General features: G+C 45.1%; 1 protein-coding gene, 1 non-coding gene and 1 pseudogene across 2 annotated transcripts; 2 read left to right on the top strand and 1 right to left on the bottom strand.

Annotated features, from left to right (window-relative positions):
• The first annotated feature begins 3,736 nt into the window (after nt 1-3,736).
• LOC118706433 lies at nt 3,737-4,958 on the top strand (annotated as a pseudogene).
• Nucleotides 4,959-10,553: 5,595 nt separating this feature from the next.
• On the top strand, nt 10,554-11,896 carry SMIM9 (small integral membrane protein 9). The gene is made up of 2 exons (XM_045573533.1): nt 10,554-10,747; nt 11,569-11,896. The coding sequence occupies exons 1-2, from the start codon at nt 10,609-10,611 to the stop codon at nt 11,700-11,702; spliced, it is 273 nt and encodes a 90-aa protein (XP_045429489.1). The 5' UTR covers nt 10,554-10,608; the 3' UTR covers nt 11,703-11,896.
• Nucleotides 11,897-18,558: 6,662 nt separating this feature from the next.
• LOC118706487 lies at nt 18,559-18,741 on the bottom strand. Its single transcript, XR_004984039.1, has one exon. It is a non-coding gene; the product is annotated as a U2 spliceosomal RNA (small nuclear RNA).
• Nucleotides 18,742-26,399: the final 7,658 nt, after the last annotated feature.

The following is a 26,399-nucleotide window of genomic DNA, read 5'->3' as shown; positions in this document are numbered from 1 at the left end:
CCACCAGGCGGGGTTGTGGCCTCATGTCCCCTGGCCTGGCACCAGGGCGGAGGCAAGGCCTGATGTCCCCTGTCAAGCCCTGCTGGGTGGGGTATGTGGCCTGAAGTACCCTGTCAAGCCCCATGGGGTGGGGAAGGGTGTAGCCTCAGGTCCCTGCTGATTGCTTGTTAAGACTCCTTAAGGGCCGAAACCGGTTTGGCTCAGTGGTGTCCCACTGAAAGGTCCCAGGTTCGATTCCAGTCAAGGGCATGTACCTTGGTTGCAGGCACATCCCCAGTAGGGGGTGTACAGGAGGCAGCTGATTGATGTTTCTCTCTCATCAATATTTCTAACTCTCTATCCCTTTCCCTTCCTCTCTGTAAAAAATCAATAAAAAAAAATTTTTTTTAAGACTCCTTAAAGGAACTTCACCTCAGCTGTGGGTGCAGCCATCTTTGTGACGGAGTGATGGTCAATTAGCATATTCCCTCTTTATTAGATGGGATATATAATGTTCTTTTTTATTGATTTCACAGAGGAAGGGAGAGGGAGAGAGAGAGAGAAACAACAATGATGAGAAAATCATTGATCAGCTGCCTCTTGCACCCCTTCCCCCCATCAGGGATTGAATCTGCAATCCAGGGATGAGCCCTTGACCAGAATCTAACCTGGGACCCTTCAGTCCACAGGCAGATGCTCTATCCACTGAGATAAATCAGCTAGGGCTAAAACTAGTGTTCTTTTTTTACCTTTTCTTTTTTTATTATTAATCTTTTTTTTCTTTTTTTTTTTCTTTTTTAGTATTTTCTCTTTATTTATTTATTTTTTTATTGATTATGGTCTCACATAATTGTCCTTATCCCCCATTCCCATCCCAAACCCCTCCCTACATATGCCCCCACCCCCCTGTTGTCCATGGCCACTGGCTAGGCCCATACGCATGCACACAATAAAACTAGTGTTCTTAAACTATGGCTCATAGATGGGATTCAAGAGCCCGCAAATCCTGTGGATTAGGTACATTTATGTATGAATGCATATGTGTGTTTTCTGATAAGAGTGTCCAAAGACTTAATAAGATTTTTAAGGGTATATGGCTTTAACCTGTTAACCGAGCGGAACCTATAAATACATCAAACATAAACACTATCAGGAACGGTAGGACATATGAATACATCCTTGAAATATATGTTGCGCCCTGAGAGAGACGGTATATATTTTTTGTAATCTTTTTTAAAAAATATTAATATATTTTATTGATTTTCTTACAGAAAGGAAGGGAGAGAGATAGAGCGCTAGAAACATTGATGAGAGAGAGTCATCGATCAGCTGCCTCCTGCACGCCCCTACTGGGGATGTGCCCGCAACCAATGTACATGCCCTTGGCCGGAATCGAACCTGGGACCTTTCAGTCTGCAGACTGACACTCTACCACTGAGCCAAACCGGCTTCGGCTGTAATCTTTATAATTGTAAAATTTATAATTTTTTAATTCGATGTTTCCATTTTTTTGTTGGTATTCTCTTCTATTTGTTTGTAATTTTGTATTTTCCTTTGTGCTTTATATATAAATAAACGAAAAAATATATATTTCATTTATTTTAATTAAGTATAAATAAAAATATATATATATATAAAATTACGCCCGCTGGGTGTGACGTACTGACACGTCCTAGTGAAAGAGTATTCGCCCATTGTACGTTGCGTAATTAAAAAGGGAACTCCCTGGTTAACAGATTAAAAATATCAGAAAGATGTAGAAACAAAGCTAATTAGTCTTAATTCTAATCAACAAAAAATATTATAGGTTAGGATCACTAATCCTATCTAATAAACCGGGGATATGCTAATTGACCATCACTCCATCACAAAGATGGCTGCACCCACAGCTGAGGCCAAATTCCCATAAAGAGCTTTAATGAGCAATCAGCAGGGACCTAAGACTATGCCCTCACTTGCCCCCAGGGGGCTTGAAAGGGGACCTCAAGCTGTGCCCCCACCCCCGACCCCTACACCAGAGCAGGGGACCTGAGGCTGTGCCCCCTGCCTGGCTGGGCTTGACTGGGGACCTCAAGGTGCACCCCAGTGCTGGGTTGGGGGAACTCAGGCTGCGCCCCCCATCCAGTGGGCTTGATGGGGGACCTGAGGTTGCGCCCCCCTTCTGGTGCTGGGCCGGGGGATCTGAGGCTGTAACCCCTACCTGACAGAGCTTGATGGAGGACCTCAAGCCGTGCCCCCCACCTAGCAGGGCTTGACAGGGGACCTGAGGCCATGTCCCCACCTGGTGGGGCTTGATGGAGGACCTGAGGCTGCACCCCCCACCCAGTGCTGGAGCAGGGAACCTGAGGCTGCACACCCCTGCCTGGAAGAGCTTGATGAGGAACTCAGACCATGCGCCCCACCCAGCAGGGCTTAACAGGGGATCTCAGGCTGTGTCCCCCACCTGGTGGGGCTTGATGGGGGACCTCAAGGCACACACCCCACCCTGGTATGGGCTGGGGGACTTCATGCCACGCCCCCATCCTGGTGCTGAGCCAGGGGACAATAGGCTACACCCCCTGCCCAGCGGAGCTTGACAAGGGTGGGACTGGCTGGGTCTGGATCTAGCCCAATGGGTCTGGATCTCACGTGATTTTGAGGTGCATGTGGGGGGGAAGGGGGACTTGACTCTGGGTCCTGTGGTGAGCCCCAGACTCTGACAGGAGGAAGGTTTTCATATACATTTTACTAATTTTCTTTCATCTCTGGCACTTCTATTATAGAGAAAGGGCAAATAACAATATTAAATTATTTCCTCTAATTAATCCCCTTTTAATGTGCATGAATTTTGTGCACCGGGTCACTAGTATAAGAATAAACTCTGTGTTTTGTGTACTCACAACTGTAAACTTCCCTTTGCCCCACCCTGCACAATCACAGTCCACAGCTGATCAAAGTGCAAATGGTTTATGGTCCTATAAGATTCTTTTAAGGTTAAAGGTTAATTTACAGGAATCAATAACTTGTTTTGCTTTATAGCCTGGTAGAGAAGTTAACCCCAAAGGTGATATGGTTTTATTTCTGTAAAAGGTTAAACACTCATGTCTAATTTATTAATTTTTTTTACGTGTTCCAAAGGGAAATGCTACAGAGTATTTCATCGATTCACAGGAAGAGTTTTGTTAGAGAATATTCAGGGAGCTTTGTGTAACAAAGTGCATTATAAAAGGCAATCACTACTCAAGCTATCTTTGACTAAATCTGAAATAGTGTAATTTAATAATCTGGTTTTGGCATTATTTTCCCATTGTCTATATATACATCTCTATTTCTCAAATGTTGTTGGAACTAGCTTTTTTGTCTTACTGCTGATTTCCTAAACAGTTAAATAACCATTGACACATATAAACAAATGGCCTTTGAGAGTTGTGTTTTACACTTGAAATAAAAGTGTAAATGATGATATTTTTAAAAAGAGAGGCACTGCCCAGTCAGTGTGGCTCAGTGGTTGAGCATCAAACTCTGAACCAGGAGGTCATGGTTGGTTCAATTCCCGGTCAGGGCACATGCCCAGGTTGCAGGCTCGATCCCCAATGTGGGGCGTGAAGGAGGCAGCCAATCAATGATTCTCTCATCATCGATGTTTCTGTCTCTATCTCCCTCACCCTTCCTCTCTGAAATCAATAAACACATATTTAAAAAAATAAATAAATGACTGAGTTAGAAAACCGTATTAAATTGAACTCACAATAAGAAGTGATATAACCAGCTTCTTTTCCGATGAAATACCAAATGGCGAATGACTCCAGTGCTGCGGGAGGGCCCGGAGGCCCCGGGGACCCCCAGAATAGGAGGTTGTGGCGGCTTCCGAGGAGGACTTGGCAGCGGCATCTGGGGACTGGGTAGTGGCTGGGGTCGGGGCAAGGGCCAAGGCCATGGAGCTCGTGGAGGCAAGGCTGAAGACAAGGAGTGGATCCCTGTCACCAAGCTGGGCTGCCTGGTCAAGGACATGAAGATCAAATCCCTAGAGGAAATCTACCTATTCTCCTTGCCCATCAAGGAATCTGAGATCATTCACTTTTTCTTGGGGGCATCCCTCAAGGATGAGGCATTAAAGATCATGCCTGTGCAAAAGCAGACCCGTGCTGGCCAGAGGACCCAGTTCAAGGCATCTGTCGCCATTGGGGACTACAATGGACCTGTTGGTCTGGGTGTTAAGTGCTCAAAGGAAGTAGCCACTGCCATCCATGGAGCCATCATCCTGGCCACGCTCTCTATTGTGCCCGTGCGGTAAGGCTACTGGGGAAACAAGATCGGCAAGCCCCACATGGTTCCTTGCATGGTGACTGGCCATTCCTTGCAGGGTGACTGGCCACTGTGGCTCTGTACTGGTGTGTCTCCTCCCTGCCCCCAGGTGTTCGGGCATTGTCACGGCCCCCATGCCTAAGAAGTTGCTGATGATGGCTGGTATTGATGACTGCTACACCTCGGCCAGGGGATGCACTGCCACCCTGGGCAACTTCGCCAAGGCAAGTGAATGACCGCTGGAGCCCAGACCAAATTAAAATTTAGGGAGCCTTTATTAGCCAGCCGGCCTGCCAGCCAGCCAACCGGCGACTGCTCTGCTTTTCTCCACGCAGGGAGCCCAGAGAGCAGCAGCGACCCTTTGTGTAGGACTGCTTTTAAGCGCATTAACCACATCCTGTTCTTGCAGAGCAAGCAACCCAAGACAAAACAGTTTTTCCCAAGCAACGTCATAGTTGTGCCATTGACGACCATGTTATTCACAGGGTCATCCTGCTCTTCAGAAAGCTGACAGTGATCTACGAAAGAAGGCCTATGTGCTGGGAAGGGGCCATGAGACCTTATCTCAAGGCCAGGCCTGGTGTCAGCACTGACAACTCTATCTGGAGCATAGTCACAGCTTCTCTGAAAGCATGCTCAAAAATTCCCACTCGCTAACAGCCACCTTTGATGCCATCTCTAAGACCTAAACTATCTCACCTCGGATCTTTGAGACTGCTTTCACCAAGTCTATCAGGAATTCACTGACCATCTTATAAAGACCGACACCAGAGTTTCTGTGCAGAGGACCCAGGCTGCAGCTGTGGCCACCACATAATTTTATACAAGAAAAATAAAGTAATGACTTAAGCCTGCTTAAAAAAAAGAAGTGATATAACCAAAATAAAACATTAGAAATGAAGCACTGATCCAGCAGAGCTTATATAGAGGGAGACTGAGAGAGTAATGGGGAATTTCTGTCCAACTGGTATTGTTTGCCACATGAATATGTACTAGAGATCTGCCATACAGCCTAGTTTCTATAAGTAGTAAGGTATTGTGCCCTTCAAAATTTGTTAAAAAAATAGATCTCATGTTAAGTGTTCTTACCATGATAAGAAATTGAAAGTCCTGAAGGAAAGATCAAAATGAATGTGGTCAAATAAAACAATATAAAAATTTTTATTTGAGATAAAATAATAATCTATATCTTACCTAATAATAGACAAGCATGTAAATTGACTGTACCTTCGCTACGCCAATAGCCAATCAGAGTGAGTATGCAAATTAACCCAAAATTATGGTGGTCAATTTGCATACATAGGCACCCAGCACCTGTGTCCCAGGAATATCCTGGCATTCAGGTCACCGTGAGGTAAGGCCCCATGGGCCCAGAGCAGTCTGGGAAGGGTCTGAGCCAGGGGGCTCCTGGGCAGGGCCAAGCCTGCAATCAGAACGAGGTGGCAGGAGTGGAGCCTGTGATTGATCGCAAGGAGCTAGGGGTCCGCTCCTGCCCAAGGCTACTGGGCAATGGGCAGGAGTGGAGCTTGCGATCCATCGATCAATCGCAGGGAGCTGGAGGGCCTCTGCCCAGGCCTAAAGCTTCAGCCAGAGGCTTTAGGCCTGGACAGGGCCCAGCCCATGATTGGTGTGAACTATAGAGAAAACACCTTTTCTGACTGCACATTGATTAAGCTCCCTGTATGCCACTGGTAATATTCTTAGTAACTTGGGTAATAAGAATCCAAAAAGGTGATCTAGGGTTTTGCCATCACACTTCTGGAGAAAAAAATGAAGGTCCACTGCTGGAGGGCTAAGAAATGTCATATCCTGCCCTAGCCAGTTTGACTCAGTGGATAATGCCTCGGCCTGCTGACCACAGGATCTGCGTTCGATTCTGATTAAGAGCATGTACCTCGGTTGCAGGCTCCTCCCTGGCTGGGGCCCAGGTCAGAACTCATGCAGGAGGCAACCAATCAAAGTGTTATGCTCACTTTGATGTTTCTCTCTCTTTCCCTTCCTCTTCCACATTCTCTAAAAGTCAATAGAAACATATCCTCAGGTGAGGGAGAAAAAAAAAAAAGAAGGAAGGAAGGAAGGAAGGAAGGAAGGAAGGAAGGAAGGAAGGAAGGAAGGAAGGAAGAAAGAAAGAAAGAAAGAAAGAAAGAAAGAAAGAAAGAAAGAAAGAAAGAAAGAAAGAAAGAAAGAAAGAAAGAAAGGAAGAAAGAAAGGAAGGAAGGAAGAAAGAAAGAAAGAAATGCATATCCACCGAAACCGGTTTGGCTCAGTGGATAGAGCTTTGGCCTGTGGACTGAAGTGTCCCAGGTTCGATTCTGCCCAAGGGCATGTACCTTGGTTTTGGGCACATCCCCAATGGGGGGTGTGCAAGAGGCAGCTGATTGATGTTTTTCTCTCATTGATGTTTCTAACTCTCTATTCCTCTCTCTTCCTTTGTGAAAAATCAATAAAATATTTTTTTAAAAAAGAAAAAGAAATGCATATCCTATGAAAGGCACATCTTGAAAATGCCTAAAGAAAGTTGTCATTTTTTCATGGTGAAGGGACTGGAGACTGTATTGATGAAAACACCTTGGCGGCTGCAGTGACTGGCAGTGACTACAGCAGCAGGGTGATGGGGTTGGCGCCTTCCCCTGATCAGCCAAGTGACTGGAGCACCAGAACAACCGGAATGAGTGGAACGACTGGACAACCAGTCACTATGATGTGCACTATGGCTGCCCAACCAGCTAGATCAAGGGGAGGCCCCTCCCCATGAATGATCCCCACCAACTTCTATTGGGAGCAGGATCTGCTGGCCAACTTCCCACAGCCCTTCTCCCCCCCCTCCTGGCCTTGCCCAGTCAGCTCCCATAGGGACAGGCTGGCTGGACCCCACCCATGCACGAATTCGTGCATGGGGCCTCTAATAATAATAATAATAATAATAATAATAATAATAAACAAATTTGAATCTTCAGATCAAATAATTTCTCATAGTACCAGGAAGGATTAAGGAAAAACCAGAACAGAACATAGCCAAGAAGCAATTGGATTTACATTAGGAATCCTTCAAAACAGCCAGGAATTGGTGGCTTTGGTTCACTTTGGAAATGGGAGCACAGGTGGCCTGCTAAATTTTTTGCAAAACTGTTGAATTAGACAATTTGAACAGTAGTTTGATCCTACAGTTTACAATTGTCTCTTCAGTTCCACACAGCAACATGAGTAGAAATTGATTCTCTCGAGAGGTTAGGAGAGAGGATCTAAGAAAAGGGAGGCACCAGGCAGGATCAAGAAAGAGATGCTTATTCAGTTAGCATTCTCTCCTTTCTTACCTCACAGACAGGAGTTCCCATACCAGCAGGAGTAATTGACCCTGGTATTCATGAGGAATCAGGGCTGTGGCTACACAATAGGGGCAGCGAGTAATATACTGGGCACGCAAGGGAACAGGGGGTATCTCTTAGGACTAATGCAGCAGTGGGGATTGTGGCTCATCTCATTAACCTCCTTTTATAAGCTTTCTAGAGATTGTGACCAATCAGAATCTTGGAGATGTCATATATGTTTAGGGTATTTCTTGGATCACATGATCTCACACATCTAGAGGAAATAATGAACAACATAAACTGATGAACAAAAACAGACCCAGAGAAAGAGAAGCAGCGATCAGACTCTCAAATCTCAGAGGGAAAGTAGGGGAGGGTGGGGGTAAAGGGGAGAGATCAACCAAAGGACTTGTGTGCATGCATATGGGCCTAGCCAGTGACCATGGACAACAGGGGGGTGGGGGCATATGTGGGGAGGAGTTTGGGATGGGAATGGAGGGATGAGGACAATTGTGTGATACCATAATCAATAAAAAATTTTTAAATGCATTACCTAATATGTCATTAATCTTCTCATTTATAATATTTTGCTGTATGAAAGCTTTATATTTTTATGCAACACATCAGCATTTTCATTTATGACTTTTTGGTTTTATGACATGCTCAGAGTAGCTTCTTCCACGTTCATTATAAAAACATTCACCCATATTTTATTTCACTATGTATAGGGTTTTACTTTTGTTTAGTCCTTAATCCATCTAGAGTTTGTTTTTGTGCATAGGGCTCTCACTTTAGTGCATCCAAATGGGTGGCCAAGGATGATAGTAAACCATCTCTCTTTCCTCTACTGATGTAGAATGCCACCATTTTCATCTATTAAAGTTCCATATATACACTATTGTAAACTGTAGTAGCTACCGGGCGGCAAATAAAATACCTTAGAATTCTTCAAGTGTTAAGAGGATACAGCTACTGTAAGGATGGGTTTCAGAATCAACATGGATGTTTATGCATAGACAAAAAAAAGATGTCTGTATGCTTCACTGTCAGAGGCTGGGGGCGGTTCAATTGCAGTAACGATGTCATAAGGAATGGTAGAATTCTACTTGGAACTCCCGACACGTAAGGGGGAGACTGTTGCCAGCTTCTTTCGTTGTGCTTTGAAGACTGAAGCCAAATTCATTGCTTCTTCGGAACGCTTGGTGCTTAGTCAATTTTCAGGTAAGTGGTTTCCCACCTGACGTGGCTGTCTTTGAACCCTCTCTCACCTAGCGAATGAGTGTATCAATTATAAATGTCTTAAGTAACAGAAAACTCAAATTACAGTGACTCAAATGGGTTATTCTTCTCATACAAGCAGTCTCAAGGTAGGCAAATGGACATGTTGGTTTAGTGGCCTGAAGTTGTCAGAGCCAGAATAGATGTCACTTTCTTGACCATTTTCCTCATGTGCATTGCCTCATGGTCACAAGATGGCTGCTCCAACTTCAGCTAACACTTCAACAATGGTCAAGGCAGCATAAAGGAAAAATGGTAGCACCTTCTCTTTGATCAATACAGAAAAAGTCTTCCCAGAAGCTACCCATCAGATTTCCGTTTGTTTCTTTGTCTCCTTGTTTTGGTAGGCTCCCTGTGTTTGTTTCTATGTATTAGGTAGAGCTGCTACATCTCCCAGACTTGGCTGAGTGGCCTAATGTAGTAGATGTTCTGTAGAGTCAATGGCACAGCCTCCCCAATCACTCACACTAGGCACTCAAGATGTGTGCCCCAGTGTGGGCTGTGTACACCCTCCTTCTGTAGTTGAGCCTTGATTGTTGTTGGCATGTCAATGGGAAGAACTTACCCCCCCCCAGGCCAATCAGCTACAAGGACTGGTTGGAACCACAACCACCAACCTCTGACCACCGACCACTGTGGAGGATCAGCTGTGCAGGGCCCCACCCCACACAGAAGGACTTTCTTCAGGGGGGCTCTTGTGCTCACTGAGTCTGCTCCTTAAGCATGTCACTTGTGGAGGTGGTTGGGTGGTAATCTTGGACATGATCTACTGGGTGCACTGGCTCTGAGGCCTCCTGAGAAGTGCAGTCCAAGGTCAGCCAGTACCTGCGTTCTGCTCAGGACCACCCAGCATGAGCTACAAAGTGATCTGCAAATGGCTGCTATTTCTACTGTGCTTGCAGGTATCCAGTAGAGGCCAAGCTTTGAACAAAGGCTGGCTGCTCCTGATGCCAGGGCTGGTGCCACTTAGGAAGAAGTAAGGGACACACTGAGGCCAGAAGCTGCTTGCTTGAGAGATTTTAGGAAATCTGAAGCATGAGCCAAGATAGGCCATTGCTGTGGAAAAGCCACTAGAAACAGCTTAGGTCATTCCAAAATTGGGGGGGGGGGGGGAACACAGTACTTTAGGAATCACCAGAGTGGGGGAAACAGTGTGAGTCCAGTTAATGGAATCTCTGATGATGGCTCTGTGGGGGGAGTCAGGGGGGAGACTCATCAAAGGAACAATGGCCTCTACCAGCACTTCTGTCCAGGAGAAAGCTGCCCCACCAGGTCTTACCCTGATGGCAAACAATTCAGTTCCTCCCCATATGTCTGTGGTGCCTTTCAAGCTCTGCCCAACTCTGGAGCTCAGAGGGAGTGAGTCCTAGTTCCGTGTGTGGTCATTTAAGAGGAACTGCCTGGCCCTAGCTGGTTTGGCTCAATGGACAGAGCATCAGCCTGCAGACTGGAGGGTCTCGTGTTCAATTCCAATCAAGAGCACATGCCTGGGTTACATGTAGGGGGCGTGCAGAAGGCAGCAAATCAATGATTCTCTCTCATCCTTGATGTTTTCTCTCTCTCCCATCCTCTCTGAAATAAATTATATATATATATATATATATATATATATATATATATATATATATATATATATATATTAACAAAACTAACCCATCATTTTGTAACTTTTCAGACAAAGCTGCCTTGGAAAGAGCCAGGGAAAAATCCATCCTTCCTTGGCTGAGGGAGCGCAGCTCCGTCGTCCTCTGGAGAGTCCATGGACCTCCAGAAGTTGCTGATTGTTGGATTTCTTCTGTGTCCTCTAATTTGCTTCTTAGAACCTCTGGTTTCCTCTTCATCATTTTTAACTTCTGTTGGACTACAAGAGGAGGGAAGATCAGAACCTGTCTCAAGGGGTTTGTTTGCTGTTAGAATGAATGTTCCTGCCTTCCTAAAACATAACACGCGTGCCTCAGGTCAGGAAATACTGATTTTCTATTTTAAAGTAATGTTCACTTCCTAAAGAAAACACCTATTGCCTCGAGCCTTACCTTAATCAGTAGACTCCCTCTAAAGCTCCTTCTGCCAGTTGCCCTGGCCCCTTTCCCCTTTGGATGCTCCTGGCATTGGTGTCCTCCTCCTTTCTCTTTATGGGACACTCAACTACCCTCACTCAGCCTCCTGCAGAACTCCCAAACATACTGTGGGCGACAACATGTTAGTTATCTATCCTAATAAAACGGTAATGTGCTAATTAGACCAGGAGACCTTCCAGACATCCTTCCGGACAAAGCCATGGTGTCGGGGCCAAGGCAGAGGCAGTTAGGGGCGATCAGGCCAGGAGGGGAGGGCAGTTGGGGGTGATCAGGCTGGCAGGGGGGAATTGGGAGCAAGCAGGCCGGCTGTGGCGGGGGGGGGGGGGGGGGGGGGGGGGGGGGGGGGCAGTTGAAGGGATTAGGCCAGCAGGGAAGGCAGTTGGGAGTGAGTAGGCTGGCAGTGGGAGACAGTTGAGGGGGCAGTTGGGAGTGAGCAGGCCAGCAAGGGGGGGGGCAGTTGGGGGCAAGTGGGGGGCAGTTGGGAGTGAGCAGGCCAGCAGGGGGGGGGGCAGTTGGGAGTGAGCAGGCCAGCAAGGGGGGGGGGGGCAGTTGGGGGCAAGCAGGCCAGTAAGCAAAGTGGTTAGGGGCGATCATTTACATACTTGACTGGTCCTCAATGAAACTCTATGCTCTTTCTGCAGGAAAGGACAAGTCCTGGCTGAACAACATCAGGGATTACGTGTGGGATCTCATCAAAAGCACCCTACCTCGGGCAGCCATTTTGGCCTTTCTTTTGAGCTCCGCAGTAATGGGAACCCTCTGCTGCCTCACGTAAGCTGCTGTGGGATGAGGGGAAGGGAGGAGAAAGGGAACCCGAGCGAGACACAGGAGCATTCAGATTCCACACCAGCCTGCACGTCGGTAACTCAGGGAAAATAAGGAATGTGATTCTGAACCCAAGGTGTGGCGGTTGAGTCCAAGTTCGTTGTTTTGCAAAACCGAAGAATGGATTTGTGGACAAAAACGGTTAGCGGAAGCAAAGTTTATTGGGAGAAGGTGCAGCTGGGGTTCCAGGGGCAGGCCAGGGTCCAGAGCTTCTGTTCCATGTTGCAATTAGGTGTAGTTCAGCATCCAAGCGAATAAAAGTCCATTAGCCCATGTGTAGAGTCCCACATGGCCATAAGCCATGAAAGAGAAGGAGAGAAGGAGAGAGGGAGAGAGGGAGAGAGAGAGAGAGAGAGAGAGAGAGAGAGAGAGAGAGAGAGAGGAGAGAGAGAGAGAGAGAGAAAGTGTAGATACATGCCTTGCTTGCTCCTGATTGGTCCTTTCAACGAACTCTGCCTTAGTAACATTCTTATAATTGGTTACACGCTCACTGCCTTATGATTGGTTATCTGCAAGCAGCGGGTCTTAGCAGCATCTATACATTTTAAAGCTTAAGTATGCAAGCACCCTTCTTTCCCCATGCAGTTGCGTTTCTTTAGTAACTTCCGCCAGCTGGGTTCCCCAGGTACTACTTCCTCTAGTACCCACCCCCATGGTTCCCTCACTGTCCAGCCCTTCCATCTCCTCCATTCTGGGAACAAAACTCTGAAAGGCCATTTCCCCCCTTTTCAAAAGTCTCCTCTACTTTCTATTTTTCCTCCAACCTGCTCCGTCCGTTACCAGCCACTTACAGGTGACCTTCAATAACCAGTGTTTGCAACTGATCACTTTTTTTTTTTTTTTTTTTTTTTTTTTTACTAACTTTATTAACTCTTCATCATCCTTCCTTTTGGTTTAGGAACTATACACGGAAAATATATAATTAACTGTTGTTGTTTTTTTTCAATTGCCTGAAAATTTACCAAAATGTTTATCGACATCATCGATTTTCAACCAGTGTGCTGCAAGAGTTTTTAAAACAAGCCATAATAGACTATTCAGTAGGGGCACTGACCTCTTTTCCCTTAAATTTTCAAATTTAAAAATGACTACAGCCAACACAATAGCTGTCCAGTGTGAATGAATCAAAATTATACCTATTTTTTTTTTTTTTTGTCAGAGAGGCATAAAATTTAATATTATTTGGTGTGCCACAGAATTTTAGTCGTTTGGTCATGCCATGAGATGAAAAAGGTTGAAAATCGCTGCTCTACCTAAGTCACATGAACCCAAAGAGATTCCTGAAATAATAAACATAGTTAGAAAAGCCTAAATTTCATTAATTCAATTTGGACTTACAAAGGAGATACCTAACTGACTGTCTCTGTCCTGGTTGCTAGAGAAACAGAGAAATAATGACAAAGCTGGGGTGGCAGTGCTATGGTGGGACACTGTCCAGGTGGGGAAACCTATGAAAGTGTGTGATGGGATTATAGAAAGGCTTTAAGTGGTTAAGGGCTGTTCAAACTTTAGAATCTAATAAAGTAGCTGAGGGCAAAGATTAGACTGAGGGTGTGTTGTCTCCACCTATGTCTCCTAAAAACACCAACATGATCACAGGATCAAGAACTATGTCTAAGCCCAGCCAGTGTGGCTCACTGGTTGAGCAACGACCTATGAACCAGGAGGTCACAGTTCAATTCCTGGTCAGGGCTCAATCCCAGTGCGGGATGTGCAGGAAGCAGCCAATCAATGATTCTCTTTCATCACTGATGTTTCTCTCTGCCTCTCCCTTCCTCTGTGAAATATACAGTATATATGTAAATATATATCCTATATAATAAAAGGCTAATATACAAATCACTGAACAGCAGAACAACCAGTCACTATGACTCACACTGACCACCAGCAGGCAGATGCTCAATGCAGGAGCTGCCTCCTGGTGGTCAGTACGCTCCAACAGAGGGAGCCCTGCTCAGCCAGAAGCCGGTCTCACTGCTGGCGAATGTAGCAGCGGTGGTGGCCTCCATGGCAGCGCAAAGGATGTCTGACTGCTGGCTTAGGCCTGCTCCCCGAGGACATCCCCCAAGGGCTCCTGGACTGCAAGAGGGCACAGGCTGGGCTGAGAGACTCCCCTATCCCCCAAGCCTTTTATTATATAGGATATATATATCCTATATAATAAAAGGCTAATATGCAAATAGACCAAACAGCAGAACAACATAACAACAAGTTGCTATGACATGTGCTGACCACCAGGGGGCATCGGCTGTGGTGGGATGGTGGAACAGGTGAGCAGGGGTGCCATACCAAGGTGAGGCACCAGTCACTGTCATTGGGGCAAGCCTCTGGTGGTTAATGAAAATTCTTTGCTCCCATGCACAGTGGTCCCTCTTGCACCCACTGCCAGAGCCACTACTCGCACCCACTGCTGGCCCCGATTGCCCCTGAGGGCTTCTCCACCTCCCCCTGCTCCTGAGGGGCAATTGGGGCAGCAGCTGCCGCTTGTACCCACTAATGGTGCTGGTCCCACTCTCACCTGCTGCTGTGCTAGCCCCAATCACTCGGCACTATCAGTGAGTGTGAGTGGGGCCAGCACCATCAGCGCATGGGAGCTGCTGAGGGAGGAGGGCTGCAAGCAGACAGGGGAGTGGGGTCCAGGCAGGAGTGTGGAGGATGGGCTTAGACCTGCCCCTGAGCCCACTGCAGCCTTTCATTCCACAGTTCCTTTCAAGGTGCACGAATTTGTACACTGGGCCCCTAGTGTGTGTGTGTGTGTGTGTGTGTGTGTGTGTGTGTGTGTGTATGAACTATGTCTAGGAAACAACCTTGGGTATAGTTAATGGCACATAGAGCTGGTTGGAGCCAAATAGAAGTCAGCTAAGTTTTTGAGAGAAGCTAATTGCTAAAGAAACTATTAACCAAAGCAAAATAAGCTATTCATTGTCTGAGCCTTAAAACAGTATTTGACACAGGCTTTGAAGGCTCCTAGGAGAGTGTGCTCCTCAACACTGACTTCAGATGCAGCCATAGAGAATAATGGACAGGAAGGGCCCCCCGGGGGATGGGCAATGGGCCAGGGAGCTCCTCCTATAAAGCAAGGTGCTGGCTAATCAATGTCCGCCCAGCAGATTCCACGACTAGTACAGAGCGGTGCCTGCTGTGTCTCCCCTTCTTCCTCTTTCCATATGGGAATGCTGATGGTGGCTATCCTCTTCCCGCTCCATCATTGTAGATGGGGCGTGGAGATCGGGGGCAGATAACTTGTTTCAGTTCGTAGGCCACTTAACCCAGAAGAGCTAGACCCAGACTTGAGAGAAGCAAGCATCACCCAGATATGCTGGACTTGGAGCTGGACCAGGTTAAGACTGGATTTGAGTCTTGGAGAAATGTTGTGCCACAGTCAGGTGTTCTGGAAGCAGACAGTGAGATAAGACTTTGGTACGCAGGGTATTATCAGTGATCAATGCCTGTGGAGGGTAGTGGGGGGCAACGGGGGAGGGAGAAGTTCAATGGCCTTTCAAGTTTAACGAAGCCTTGGTGGACCCCATCAGAGCGGTCCCACCTTAGCCTGAAATAGCTGGACCCGTATAACCACACCTCAATTCGTTAATGGATGTGGGAAGTACAGGCAGCTCTTGACAGCTGAGGCAAACCCTGAAATGGCTAACAGCTAGAAGCTGAGTATTGATTGGCAGCACTCTTGGCAGCTGGAAAAACCAGGTCGTTTCCACGGGGGAGTCTGGGCATCATGGTTCTGTGTGCACTGCAGGGCAGCTGTGTCCTGTGAGTGGACGGAAGAGTGAAACAGGTATTGGTGGTCAGGAAGACAGACTGTGACGGAGACGGGCTATACGTCCACCAGTCCTATTCCTTCCTCACCAATGCAGAGGAAGGCTGCATCTCCCAGTTAAAGAAGCCAGGACTTAGCTGTTGTAGGTGGAGGGAACAGCGGCAGGTGTCTGAGCGGTGGGGTCAGACCAACCCTGGCTTCAGCAACCTCGGCTCTTAGGTTCTGGCTAGGAAAGAATTCAGAGCAGGACCCCACCTGGAAGAGAGCGTTTCTTGGGTAAATGACTGAGGCAGAATAGTCAATCCTAGACTAAATGAGCTTAGGAAGCAAGGTATGAAGGTAAAAAAAAAAAAAAAAGGCCCTGGAGCTTGGGAGTGAGAAACTTAAGGTAACTTGCCTGGGGCAGGGAGGGGGAGGGCGGGAGAAGGGAAAGGAAAAGGCCCGAGCTTGCTCCCAGGAGAGAGCACACTGGGTCCTCCATCCTAAGGGTTTTTGTTTTGTTTTTTAATTTTTTTATTGTTTATAAAGTATTACATATAGTAGTACATATATCTCCCCTCCCATTGACCTTCCCCCAGCCTCCCCTAGCCCCTGTGCATGCCCTCATTCCATCCACCCCCAGTGTCTTGTGTCCATTGGTTGTGCTCATATGCATGCATACAGGTCCTTCTGGTTGATCTCCCCTCCCCAGCCCCTCCATCACCAACACTCCCCAGCCTTCCCGCTGTAATTTGACAGTCTGTTTGGTGCTTTACTGCCTCTGTATCTATCTTTTTATTCATCAGGTTACAATGCTCTTTATTCTCCATAAATGAGTGAGATCATGTGGTATTTTTCTTTCATTGTCTGGCTTATTTCACTTAGCGTAATGCTTTACAGGTCCATGCTGCAAAACCACGGTACATCCTAAGGGTTGTAAGGGTGCAGATTTTAGGGGTGGTCCCAGGGAAGATCTCTATAGAACATCCAGCAGTTTTCCAAGCGTGTCCTCTCAGGGCTGTGGTCCCCATGACTGATTGGCGGCACCAGGGCGGGGCCATTATTCCATGCAGCTGGTCCTGAGGTCACAGGTTCGGGCGCTTATCTGGGCCAGGAGCTGAAATGCAACTGAGGCCTGGGTGTCATCTCCAGGGAGGAAGGGCCAGGGGCTCCAAACCACAGGACCGGCATCTGCTGGGGAGGGAAGGTCACCCTGGGGCGGGGTCCCACCCCACTATGGATTGTCCCGGGCTAGGCACCTGGGCTTTCCGCCCTGGAGACCGTCTGTGGCTGGCTCTGCTCATCTCTGTCTAACTGCCCACAACAAAGTCAAGATATATCTGATTCTGTACCTGAAGTCACGTTACTGAGCCGATGGCAGCAGGCCAGCTGCAGGAGAAGCATCTGAAAAATTGGCTAAAATGCAAGTCCCGAGGCACTTCTGTGAAGATAAGGCAGGCAGCAGGACCGAGAGAAATACTTTCTCCTTTGAAGTTCCTGGCTCAGGCTGAGGGGAAACACCCAATCAGGCCTCACTGGGAACTAGTGGAAGGCCCCTCAGGCCACTGAAGGCAAGAGGGCAGACCAGATAGAGCAAAACCAAAGGAGATAGTGATGAAAACATGGACAAGGAGACTTGGAATGCAGGGTTACAAAAGCCAGTACTATGAGAGATAAACCAAGATTTTCATAAAAGTAAGAGGGAAAATGACAGATACAGGAGACAATGTCTCTGTAGAGGAAAAGCAAAATAATGCAACAGGGGGAAAAATACTTTCAGGTCTAATTTTTTTAAATGTTGCAGAAATAAAGGAAGATTAGAGTCTATCATCATACTGAGCACATCAAGTCACAGGAAAAATTGGCACTTGCTAAGGTGACCAGACGTCCCGCTTTTGGCGGGACAGTCCCAATTTTTAATAATTTGTCCCGCGTCCCGCAGTGTTGGGACTTTTTTAAACGATGCAGGACAAATTATTAAAAATCGGGACTTAATCTTTCCAAAAATCGGGACTTTTTTTTAAATGCCACAGGATGAGGAACAAATTGTTAAGAATCGGGACTGTCCCGCCAATTGTGAGATGTCTGTCACCTTATACTTGGCACTGGAGCATGTAGTACACTCTTATAGTACCTGTTGCTTTTTTTTTTTTTTTTCACCCTCACCTGAGGATATTTTTTCCATTGATATTTTTAGGGAGAGTGGAGGGTTGGGAGCAGGGGGAGGGAGAGAGACAGACAGACAGACATGGATGTGAGAGAGACACGTTGATTGGTTGCCTCCCACATGCACCCCGATGGGGCATAGAGATTGAGCCTGCAACCAAGGTACTTGCCCTTGACCAGGAATCCAATCCTCTAACCACTGAGGAAACTGACCAGAGCTGATTTTTGTATTAATTACATTTCACAGCAAGGATTACAAACAGTTTCTCTTTGCTTCTTTTGTGTGTGCGCACTTTTCTCAGAAGTACTAATGTGCAGAGTGCATGGAGCAAGCTCTATTCCATCTTCCTGCTCCAAAAATACATTTAATATACACTGAGTGGCCAGATTATTATGATCTCTGAACGCATAATAATCTGGCCACTCAGTGTTTGTGTGTGTGTGTGTGTGTGTGTGTGTGTGTGTTGTATGTGTATCTCCTATATAATAAAAGGCTAATATGCAAATAGACTGAACGGCAACACAACTGGTCGCTATGACATGCACTGACCACCAGGGGGCAGACACTCAACGGAGGAGCTGCCTCTGGTGGTCAGTGGGCTCCCACTCTGCTGTACTCACCAGCTCATGGCTGGTGAGTACAGCGGAGTGCAGTGGAGGTGGAGGAAACCTTTCCCACCTCCAGGGTAGTGCTAAGGATGTTCAACTGCTGGGCTGAGGGAACCCCCCCCCCCCATGTGCATGAATCTCATGCACTGGGCCTCTAGTATATATATATCAGAGACCCAGTGCATAAATTTGTGCATGGTGGGGTCCAGCCAGCCTGGCCAGGGAAATGAGACATGGGCAGCTGGCCAGCCTGCCTGCTGGTCAGACTTCTGGTCGAGGGGACAATTTGCACATTAGCCTTTTATTCTATAGGATATACAGTGAGTGACCAGATTATTATGCATTCAGAGATCATAATAATCTGGCCACTCAGTGTATTGCCCTCAGCTAGAGGAAGTGCCAGATAGTAGACTGATAAGAACAAATACTACACTTGATCTTAGCCAAAAGGCCAAGAAGAAATCTCTCTGTGCCTCTTAAAAAAAAAAAAAAATTATTGATTTCAGAGAGGACGGGAGAGAGAGAGAGAGAGAGAGAGAGAGAGAGAGAGAGAGAGAGAGACATCAATGATGAGAAAAAATCATGGATTGGCTGCCCCTGCATGCCCCACACTGGGGATCAAGCCTGCAACCTGGGCATGTGCCCTGACCAGGAATCAGTCCTATGACCTCCTGGTTCATAGGTCAAAGCTCAACCACTGAGCCACACCAGCTGGGCCTAGACATAGTTTTTGATCCTGTGCCTCTGATACACCATTAGCTACAGCTGTAATGAATGAGTAAGCCAGCTTCTGGTTAGCTGAGGAAATCAAAATGGAAGCCTCTGGAACTCCAGTGCCGATCAGGGGGGCTGACAGGAACTACCAAGTATGCAAAGATACATATATAAGGACTTTTTAGTACTGTTTGTAATAGTGAAAAGCTAGAAACAAATGTCCATTGGTTGGTTAAGAAAGCATTGAATATTTATACAATGAGTACTATATAGTAACCAAAACATTGTTGTAGAAGGACAATTACACAGAATCATATTCATGAAACACTGTTGAATGGGAAAAAAAAAAAAACAAACAGGTTATAATAGAAGATCTATAACTTAATCAGATTTGTTATAAAAATCCATATGTACAGGGGGAAAGCCTTTAAGGACCAAATCAAATGATTAGACATGGGTTATCTCCTTGTGGTAGTGAGTAGGTGGTTTTAATTATTATTACTACTGTTGTTATTTAATTTTATCTTTAGTTTTGTCCAGCTGCACTTTCTAATCTTTTCGCAACAAACTGTATTGTTTGATCAGTATTTTTTTAATTTTTAAAAATATATTTTTATTTATTTCAGAGAAGAATGAAGAGGGAGAGAGAGAGAGAAACATCAATGATGAGAGAGAACCATTGATCTGCTGCCTCCTACACCTCCTCCCTCCCCCACCCCCGAGAAACGAGCCCAAAACCTGGACATGCACCCTGACTGGGAATCGAATTGTGATCTCCTGGTTCATAGATCAGCGCTCAACCACTAAGCCAAGCTGGCAGGGCGATTAGTTTGTGTTTATTTTCAAAAGATACTTTAACAACAAAAGAAGAAAAACTATATGACCGTACTTCTACCTTCACCTCCAATCCTACCTATTCCAGAAGCATTTTCTCAAGTCCCAAAAGCATTTGGTTTATATTAAGAGAAAAAGCTGTCTAATTTCCTATCTTGGAAAAGATGATGTAACTACGAAGTAACTGGGCAGACCAGGAGAGTGTCGAGGAGTTTAAACTGTTCAGCATTCATTATTTTCTCTTTTTCCCCAGCATTCTTGTGCGTGAACCCAACCACTATAGTACTAGAAGATTCCATTGAGCAAGCATGGAGTTTAGTTTGCTGGATTTCAAGAAAGTGGAGTGTGCTATTTGCTTATAATATGAATCTATCAATAAAAAAAACATTAAAAAATAAAATGTCTTTATCTTGCACTATTTTTGTCTTATTTTCTTTAAAACATGCAATTGATCGCTTCTCGGCCTTTTGGCTAAGATCAAGCGTAAAACATGCGATTGAAAATGGGAATACCCTTATTACTGTCTTGATTATAAAAGTAACACATGCTTATTGCATTTTTTTTTTCTTCATAAGATACAAAAAGGAGAAAGAGTACCCATAATCCTAGAGCCCAAAAATAAACATTTTTAACATTTTGGTGTGCCTCTTTTCAAATCTTTTTATGCTCATAGTACCAGTTTCCCAAAATTTGTTCTATGAAACAATACTTCTGTTTTAATAAATGTTATGAGACAATTCGAGCTCTGAAGTCAATTAAGTTTTTTTAATATATTTTTTATTGGTTTCAGAGAGGAAGGGAGAGGGAGAGAAACATCAATGATGAGAGAGAATCACTGATCGGCTGCCTCCTACATGCTCCCCACTGGGGATCAAACCTGCAGCTTTGGCATGTGCCCTGACCAGAATCGAACCTGAGACCCTTCAGTCCTCAGGCTGACACTCTATCCACTGAGCAAAACAGCCAAGGCTCAATGCTACAAATGCTCCTGTGTCAGGGTTGTAGTTCATTTTCTTTTCTTTTTTTTCTTTTCTTAAATATATTTTTATTGATTTCAGAGAGGGAGGGAGGGAGGGAGAGAGAGAGAGAGAGAGAGAGAGAGAGAGAGAGAGAGAGAGAAACATCAATGATGAGAGAGAATCATGGATCAGCTGCCTTCTACACACCCCCACTGGAGATCAAGCCTGCAACCTGGGCACGTGCCCTTGACCGGAATTGAACTGTGACCTCCTGGTTCAGAGGTCAATGCTCAACCACTGGCTTAACTTCTTTTTTTTTTTTTTTTTTAAAGTATAGTGTGCCTACAGAAAAGAGCACAGATAATAAGTTTTCAGCTTTAAGAATGATCACAGCCCTGACTAGTTTGGCTCAGTGGATAGAGCATTGGCCTGCGGACTGAAGGGTCCCGGGTTCGATTCTGGTCAAGAGCATGTACCTTGGTTGTGGGCACATCCTCAGTAGGGGATGTGCAGGAGGCAGCTGACTGATGTTTCTCTCTCATTGATGTTTCTCTCTATCTCTCTCCCTTCCTCTCTGTAAAAAATAATATATATATATATATATATATATATATATATATATATATATATATATGATGATCACAAAGTGAACAAATTGATTGGCCTCCCCCTTCGCATCACCAGTTCCTCCTCACCCATAATATAACCCCTGACCTGTCTTCCAACATAATAGCCTTGCTTGCTTTTAAACTTCACAAAAACTAAATCATATGTATGTATTCTTCTGTGACGTTCTCCTTTTACTTGCTTTATGTCTTAAGATCCATCATGTTGGTGCTTGCAGTAGTCACTGGCCCGTTTTCATCCATTCTGTGTAATCCTATTATATGGTCATTTAAGACCATCAACCATAGAAAGGACGTGTGTATTGTTTCTGGGTTTTACCTAATTGAAATAAAGCTTCTGTCAATATTATTGCAGGTCTTGTGGGCCACATATGCAAGAATTTCTCTAAAGGATACGCCCAGTGATTGACATGCCGGGTCAAAGGGTCAGTGCACACTCACTTCATTATACAATGCCAGCTTCCCCAAGTGATTGCACCGATTTATACTCCTACCAGCAAGCAGAGGGAGTGGAATGTTCTCATTAACCCACTTCCTTGAGAACATAAATATCATCCGTTTTTCAATTTTTGCCAATCTTATGGATGAGGAGTTGTATCTTATTATTTTTTACTTTCCATTTCCCCTGATAAATGCTGAGATAAAAGGCCTTTTTTTTTTTTAAAGGTTTTATTGATTTCAGAGAGCAAGGGGGTGGGGGGGAGATAGAATCATCAGTGATGACAGAATCATTGATCAGCTGCCTCCTGCACAGCTACTGGTGGTCGCAACCCAGATATGTGTCCAGACTGACTGGGAATGGAACCATGACCACCTGGTTCATGGATCGATGCTCAACCACTGAGCCATGCAGGGCAATTAAAGACCTTTTTCATGTATTTATGGATCATTTGTCTTTTTTTATGGAACTACTGTTAATAAATTTTGCCCATTTTTCTCAATTGTAGTTTCACTTATTCCTTATTTACCAGCAGGAATTCTTTATATATTCTGTATACTAATGCTTTATAGGCTATCGATATGGAAAATACCTTCTCCTAGTTTGAAGATGATGGTTTCACTCTTTTTTAAAAAATATATATTTTATTGATTTTTTACAGAGAGGAAGAGAGAGGGATAGATAGTTAGAAACATCGATGAGAGAGAATCATCGATCAGCTGCCTCTTGCACACCCTCTACTGGGGATGTGCCCGCAACCAAGGTACATGCCCTTGACTGGAATCGAACCCAGACCCTTCAGTCCGCAGGCCGATGCTCTATCCACTGAGCCAAACCGGTTTCGGCTGGTTTCACTCTTGATGTGATGTATTTTGATGCGTGGAGGTACTTGTTTTAATGTAGTCGAATTTGGCAATCATTTTTTTCTGTTAGTGTATTTGATGTTTATTTAAGAAACACCCCCCCCCCAAAAAAAAGAAACACTTTTCTACCTCAAAAGCATGAAGTCTCCTATATTGTTTTTGTAGTTTTGTCTCTCCTATTTAAGTCCGTCAGCTACTTGGAATTAATTTTTTTTTATTTTATTCATTTATTATTTTTATTGTCTAAATCTATCCTTTTCCACTGCCGAACTTTGAGCTGAACGTCTGTGCCTAAGGGTAGTTCTAGGAATTGAAAAGCAAGCACATGCTTGCAGTAAATTCCAAGAAGCAATAAATTCCAAAGAGCAAGATGAGCTTCTGAGTAGTGAGCACCTTGAACTGGAACTGGCTGACCAGACAAAGGCAGAGGGGTGTTGCAAAAAGACAAGCGGTGTGACCATCCATCCTCGGAGTCAGCTGACCCGCTTCCCTGGTACTTTTCCTCCCTGAGCTTTGCCTCAGTAAAAACTTTCAATTTTTTTCCAAGGAGTCACCTTCTCTGAACTTCTTCCAACCAGTCATTTGGATAGAGTCTTTGCCGTCACCTCTAACCAGTCTCAGTTTCTGTTTTGATGATATGGCTCCCAACATGCTCAGTACCACTTAGTGCAAGTCTGTCTTTTCCTTCCTATTCTGTAGTCAAGTTACCAAAGGTCTAAATATGCATAAATCTGCACCCTAGCCAGTTTGGCTCAGTGGATAGAGAGTCAGCCCGCAGGCTGAAGGGTTCTGGGTTTGATTCCAGTCAAGGACGAGTACCTTGTTTGCAGGCTCTAGTTGGGGCATGTGGGGGAGGCAACCAATTGATGTGTCTCTCGCACATCAATGTTTCTCCCTCTCTCCCTCTCCCTTCCATTTTTTCTAAAAAAATTAATGGAAACACACACACACACACACACACACACACACACACACACACACACTAGAGGCCCGGTGCACGAACTTTGTGCACATGAGCGGGGAGGGGAGTTGTCCCTCAGCCTGGCTTGCACCCTCTCACAATCCAGGTCCCCTTGGGGAATGTCCGATTGCCAGTTTAGGCCTGATCCCACAGGGATCCCAATCACAATCCAGGACTGCTGGCTCCTAACAGCTGGCCTGCCTGCCTGCTTGATCACCCCTAACCCCTCTGCCTGCCTGAGTGATCACCCCTAACCACTTGGCCTGCCTGATCACCCCTAACTGCCTCTGCCTCAGCCCCAGCTGCCACAACTTTGTCCGGAATGACATCCTGAAGGTCATTGGCTGTTTGGTCTAATTAGCATATTAGCTCTTTATTATATAGGATATAGTATGCATAAATCTGCTTCTAAGCTCTCTTCTGTTCCACAGGCCTATTTGTTCATTTTTCTGCCTCTATCAAGCTCTCTTAATTACCATAACTTTATTACAGGTCTTGCTATCAGGAAGGCAGATCTCCCCACCTTGTTCTTCTAGTATGTTTTTGCTCTTCTTGTTTACAATTCCACACATGTTTTTAAATTAGAGTGTCAAGTTTCACACAACATATCTGTTGAGATTTTTATTGCACTCGCATCGAGTCTACAGGCCAGTTTGGGGAGAACTGACATCATAAAACAGAGTCTTCCAAACCACGAACATGACTTATCTCTCCTTTTTTTTTTAGCTTTTCTTTAATGGATTCCAACAGAGTTTTATCATTCTCTCCATACACTCTGTGTAGACAGATACATTCCTAGGTATTTGATTATTCTGGATGTTGTAATGAATGGTGTTTTTTCAATTATATTGACTGTGTGTTGCTGGTATACAGGAATGCAATCGATTTCTGCATAATGATTCTAGCCAGCAACCTTATTAATAGTGCTTACAATTTTAATAATTTATCTGTAGGTTTTCAAATATTCTATAAAGACAATAAATAATTGCAGATAATAAAAATTTTGTTGCTTCTTTCCCAATTTTCATACCTTCATACTTTTGAAAAAATATATTTTATTGATATTTTACAGAGAGGAAGGGAGAGAGATAGAGAGCTAGAAACGTCGATGAGAGAGAAACATCAACCAGCTGCCTCCTGCACAACCCTTACCAGGGATGTGCCCGCAACCAATGTACATGCCCTTGACCGGAATCAAACCTGAGACCTTTCAGTCCGCAGACCGACGCTTTACCACTGAGCCAAACCGGTTTTGGCAATACCTTTATACTTTTGTTGTTGTTTTGCTAATCCTCACCCGAGAATATTTTTTCATTGATTTTTAGGGAGAATGGAAGAGAGGGAGAGAGATACACAGAGAGAAACATCGATGTGAGAGAGACATCGATTGGGTTGCCTCCCAATTTTTTTGCCCCCCATATGCTGGGGTTGTGGGCTCAATCCCAGTGTGGGGGATTTACAGGAGGCAGCCAATCAATGATTCTCTCTTGTCATTGATGTTTCTATCTCTCACTCCCCCTCCCTTCCTCTCTGAAATTAATAAAAATATATTTTAGGGGGGAAAAAAGAAATTAAATTATCTACTTAAAGTTTGTCAGGCCACCTGGGCAGTATGACTTTCAGCAACTAACCAGTGCAAGGGCCAATCTGTACTTATAAAACTTCGAGGGTGAGTTTTTTTGTTTTGTTTTGTTGTTGTTTTTTGCCCCTGGTGGTAGATTCAATTAGTAGTCCTGCAGAAAACCAGTTAGTGGTTGCCAGGAGCATGGGGAGGAGGCTGGGAAATGACTGATGATGGGTGTGGGAATGTTGAAATTGCACTGAAATTATAATAGATAATGGTAATGGTTGTACAACTCTGTGATTATGCTAAAAGCACTTGAATTGTTCACTTTATCGTTGAATATATATTTTATTGCTTTCAAAGAGTAAGGGAGAGGGAAAGAGAAATAGATACATCAATGATGATCAAATAATAATTTTTTTAAAAAAAGAAAGAAGCATCAATGCTGAGAGATAATCATTGACTGGCTGCTTCCTGCACACCTCACACTGGGGATCGAGCCCACAACCCGGGCATGTGCCCTGATTGGGGATTGAACCAAGACCTCCTGGTTCATAGGTCGACACTCAACCACTGAGCCACACCAGCCGGGCATGAGTTATTCACTTCAAATGGGTGGATTTTAGGGAAAGAGATAAAGACAGAAACTATTCTTAAGGATTGATATCAATCACTGTAGTTACTTAACATATAACTATGGAATATTAAACCCAATTTATACCCCTCGAACTCAGTCTGAGGAGGCTCTGAGTCCTAACGACTTCCGGACTCTGGACTTGGCACTGAACTGTGGTTTGTGGGATATAACTCCCCACTGACAGCCAAGACCAAAGGAACCCAGCTCAAAGGTATGAGGAAATTCACACCCAGCTGGGTGAACTCTGACCAGTGAGGAAGATGAAGTCAAAACCTGCTGGCAAATCAATTCCTGTGCCTTCCTTGACAGTTTTGCTTCAATCTTTGTTTTCCTAGGAACCCAGAAACTGATCTTCTGGTTATAAAATCTTGTCTCTGATCAGTCCCCAAAGGAGGCCTGCTTCCTGGGGAGGTGGGGGAAATGGAGAAAGATTTGGCTCGGGAGAAGGAGCAAAGCCATGCGTTCTACGGGTTCTCTTTTGGGACAAACAAGGCAACTCTGGTTCTGAATATTTTGTATGCGCA

This window comes from Pipistrellus kuhlii, unplaced genomic scaffold (genome assembly GCF_014108245.1).
Source record: "Pipistrellus kuhlii isolate mPipKuh1 unplaced genomic scaffold, mPipKuh1.p scaffold_m20_p_51, whole genome shotgun sequence".
Lineage (NCBI taxonomy): Eukaryota > Metazoa > Chordata > Mammalia > Chiroptera > Vespertilionidae > Pipistrellus > Pipistrellus kuhlii.
Note: the sequence above shows the minus strand (reverse complement) of the source record. Positions and strands in the feature narration are given on the sequence as shown.

Bases quoted from the DNA above. Each gene is read 5' to 3' on its own strand.
- SMIM9 (XM_045573533.1), top strand. From the start codon at position 10,609: ATGGACCTCCAGAAGTTGCTGATTGTTGGATTTCTTCTGTGTCCTCTA. The intron at 10,748-11,568 runs GTTTGTTTGCTG...CTCTTTCTGCAG, and splicing joins ATCAGAACCTGTCTCAAGGG to GAAAGGACAAGTCCTGGCTG.